The 3,300-nt window shown below is 52.4% G+C and overlaps 1 protein-coding gene across 1 annotated transcript in view; it reads left to right on the top strand.

The window, feature by feature from the left end:
* The window catches only part of LOC102042991 (26S proteasome non-ATPase regulatory subunit 11), a 12,813-nt gene extending 11,312 nt beyond the window's left edge, over positions 1 to 1,501 (top strand). The window contains exons 11-12 of the mRNA XM_014310364.2: positions 34 to 176; positions 293 to 1,501. Coding sequence (XP_014165839.1) covers positions 34 to 176 — 143 coding nt within the window. The 3' untranslated portion in view covers positions 293 to 1,501. The remainder of the gene's footprint in view (positions 1 to 33; positions 177 to 292) is intronic.
* The last annotated feature ends 1,799 nt before the right edge of the window (positions 1,502 to 3,300 follow it).

Genomic DNA, 3,300 nt, shown 5'->3' with positions numbered 1-3,300 from the left:
CATCCCAGAGCTCACAGCAGCTTGTGCCCACAGGAATCCTTGACCAGGGCGAGGGTGTCCTGATCATCTTCGATGAACCCCCCGTAGACAAAACTTACGAGGCTGCCCTCGAGACGATTCAGAACATGAGCAAAGTAGTGGATTCGCTCTACAACAAAGCCAAGAAGTTGACATAGGTGAGTGGGGCCTCCCTGGGGGCCGCAGAGCTCCGGAGTCGCCGCTGAGCTCTGCCATGTCCCCGAGCCTCGTCCCCTCTCCTGTCGAGTGACGTGGCTCTGTTTTCTCTTTGCAGAGTTGAATTTGCTAGCTGTCATTTGGAGAGTGTGTGTGACAGGAGAGTGAAACCTTTGGGAAAATGTTAGGAGACTTTTTTTTTTCTTCTTTGTTCTACTTTTCGCTCGGAAAGTTTTTAAACTTCCTCATCCGGTGCATCTTGTATTCCAGACGATGCGTGTTCCAGTTTCCATGTAATCTTTACTGGCCGAACTTTGTATCTGGGGGGGGAATATTGTTTAAACAAAGAGGGTATTCTAAATAAAAGGAAAAAGGCTTACACTACCTAAACATGTGCTTTCCACTTCCTGAGGGACGGCAGCAGGGACAGCGTTTTGTTACCAGTAGGTGCCCAAATCCACTTTGTTTCATCTCCTCCGCCCCGAAATCGGAGACGTGCTGGCGGTGTCCGAGCAGCCAACTCGATTCCATTTGTACCGAACCAAACAAACCCAAAATGTACAGACTGCTGGTTTCTTTTCCATCCTCAAGGCCTGCGACCCCCTGGAAGCAGCTCCGCGATGATTTTGCTGCGGGCTGGAGCCGCCCCGGCCGCTCTGGGCGAAGGGGACGGCGCAGCTCTCCCTGGAGCCTGACTTTGCATGCTCTTGTTTAAGATAGACTTAGATTTCAATGTTCCCTCCCTCCCCACCTGCGCTGGTAGGAGGAGCAGGTGACCACGGGGGCGGGCTCCAGCTGTGCCTCTGCTGCAGCAGCGCTGAGCTCTGGGTCCCCACTGAGGTGGGACAGCCCAGTGGGAGCTCCCTCCTCGGTCCCAAAGCCCTGGGGGTGGAGCGTGGTGTGTTCCAGCATGTTCCATTTTCTGGTGAGGTTTCCAGTAAGTTTTAATGCCATTTGGGCAGTGTAAGCTTCTGCATCTCTGTCCTGCTCATCTTTATTTTTTTTCTTTCCCCTCTGTCTCTATTTCTCTCTCCACCTTTTTCTTACAAAATTTATATTTTGTAAAAGGATTCTGTTTTATCAGGAAATATTTTGCCTTCATGCTGACTCTTAGACTGGCTGATTTTCCCCCTTTCTGTTCACATTTTGACCTCTCCGACCATTTATTTTATTTTATTTTATTATTCTTAATTTCCGTCTCCTCCAGTCAGTCGCTGTTTGGGTTTTTGGCACCATCAATATCAAATGTACAAACGGTTCTTGCTAACCAACACCAGGTATATCTGATGTTCAGATGAGTTCCAATAAAGAATTTTTTTTTCAAAAACCTCTGTCTCCTGTCTTCAGCCACCAGGGCTGATCCTGGGCTGGGTGCAGCTCCTTTACTTAGGAAGGGTGGGATCATCCCTCACCAGAGCATCCTTGGGGAGCAGATTTTGGAGACACCAGATGGGAATGTCTGAGATGGCATCACAAAAGATGTATGGATTGTGACATGACCCTGGCACAACACGTTCTAGTGCACTGAATGTATAATAGTTATTATGGTGAAAAATGGATTAAATGTCCTCTCACCCCTCCAGCCTTTCCTGACCATGCCCTTATACCCATGTTGGAGTCTCACCCTGCACCAGGCCAGGCCCAGATTCCTCGAAAGGCTGGGAGGAGGTTTAGGGTGTCTTTGATACAACATCTTGAATTTTTACATCTGAAACTCTTGGGACACCAGGTGGTGCAGGAGGGAAATCTGCCCTCAGAGGCAGGAAGATGTGAAGGGTTTCACTCTGCTCTTACATCTCAGGCAGCAGGGAAGAGCATTCCTAGTTCTAATAATTCTTTTTTTTAACTCTTAATTCCTGAGATTCTTCCCCGAACATCTCTGTCCAGTTCAAGTGGCATTTTCCCCAGGGATGTGTCATTTGGAAGGGATTTGCTGAATTAGGTGCTGATTGTGAGTGAATGAAAGGAAATCCATTCATGGAAGCAGAGATGGAGCAGGGATGGGCAGAGGCTGGGGTGGAGATGGATGAGGAGTCACAGAATCCCAGGAGAGCTTGGGTTGGAGGGCACCTAAAGCCCACCCAGTGCCACCCCTGCCATGGCAGGGACACCTTCCACTGCCCCTGGGGGCTCCAGCCTGGCCTTGGGCACTGCCAGGGATGGAGCACCCATGGAACAACCTGTGCCAGGGCCTGCCCACCCTCCCAGGGAACAATTCCTAATTCCCAATATCCCACCCAGCCCTGCCCTCCTGCAGCTTCTGTCCTGTGTGTCCCTGCTGGGGATGGTGTCCAGCTCCAGCTGTCATCCCCCAGAGGGGACAGAACTGATCCCGACCCCACAGGTGACAATGTGACAATGTGACCAGGCTGGCAGGGCCCTGTGCTCGGGGCTGAGGGGACGTGAGCAGGAGCAGGGATGATGCAGCAGGGCTGTGGTGACACCAGCTTTGGTGCCTTGCGTGGGATCAGGGGGTTTGGTGACACATCAGTCCCTGGACTTGCCTTTGGAACAATGGGGTTTTCTGAGGCACCTCCAAGCATGTTAAAATTAGGGACAAAACCCCTCAAATTGTAGAGCCTGGTTTTAAACCCTTTTGGCTTAAACTTCATAAGGCTGAACTTAAAAGCTGACAATTACTGCTTGAATCTGGGGGATGTTTTAATGGACAAAGGGAATCCTCAGTGACAGCGATGCCCAGGCTGGGCTGTCACTGTCCCCGTGGTTTTGAGAGGAGAGAGCCCTGCAGAGAGCCCTGACCACTTCCCCCAAAACCAGCTCCCACAGTGGCTTAAATGTGCTCTGATGGTCAGGCAGGTTTTTGGGAGCTGTCTGTCCTCACGGGAGATTTTTGGGGGTTTTTTTGAGATTTCCCTGCTGTGGGAGTGGGATTGGCAGCCGCAGGGCATAAATGGGTGTAAATTAACATGAATGAATTTGGGTCACTGGCGCCAGACCGGGACGTGCCCGAGCTTTCCTCGCTGCTGGGTTCTGCTCTGCGCGGCCGGAGCCGGGCCCGGCAGCCCCGGTGGCGGCGGAGCGGCCTCTGAGTGTCGCTGCGAGGTCGCGCAGAGCCCGGCGGGGCCGGGGGTGCCCGGGGGCTCCCGCCCCGACCCGGCCCGCCCC

Source organism: Geospiza fortis, unplaced genomic scaffold, assembly GCF_000277835.1.
Source record: "Geospiza fortis unplaced genomic scaffold, GeoFor_1.0 scaffold373, whole genome shotgun sequence".
Classification (NCBI taxonomy): Eukaryota; Metazoa; Chordata; class Aves; order Passeriformes; family Thraupidae; genus Geospiza; species Geospiza fortis.
Note: the sequence above shows the minus strand (reverse complement) of the source record. Positions and strands in the feature narration are given on the sequence as shown.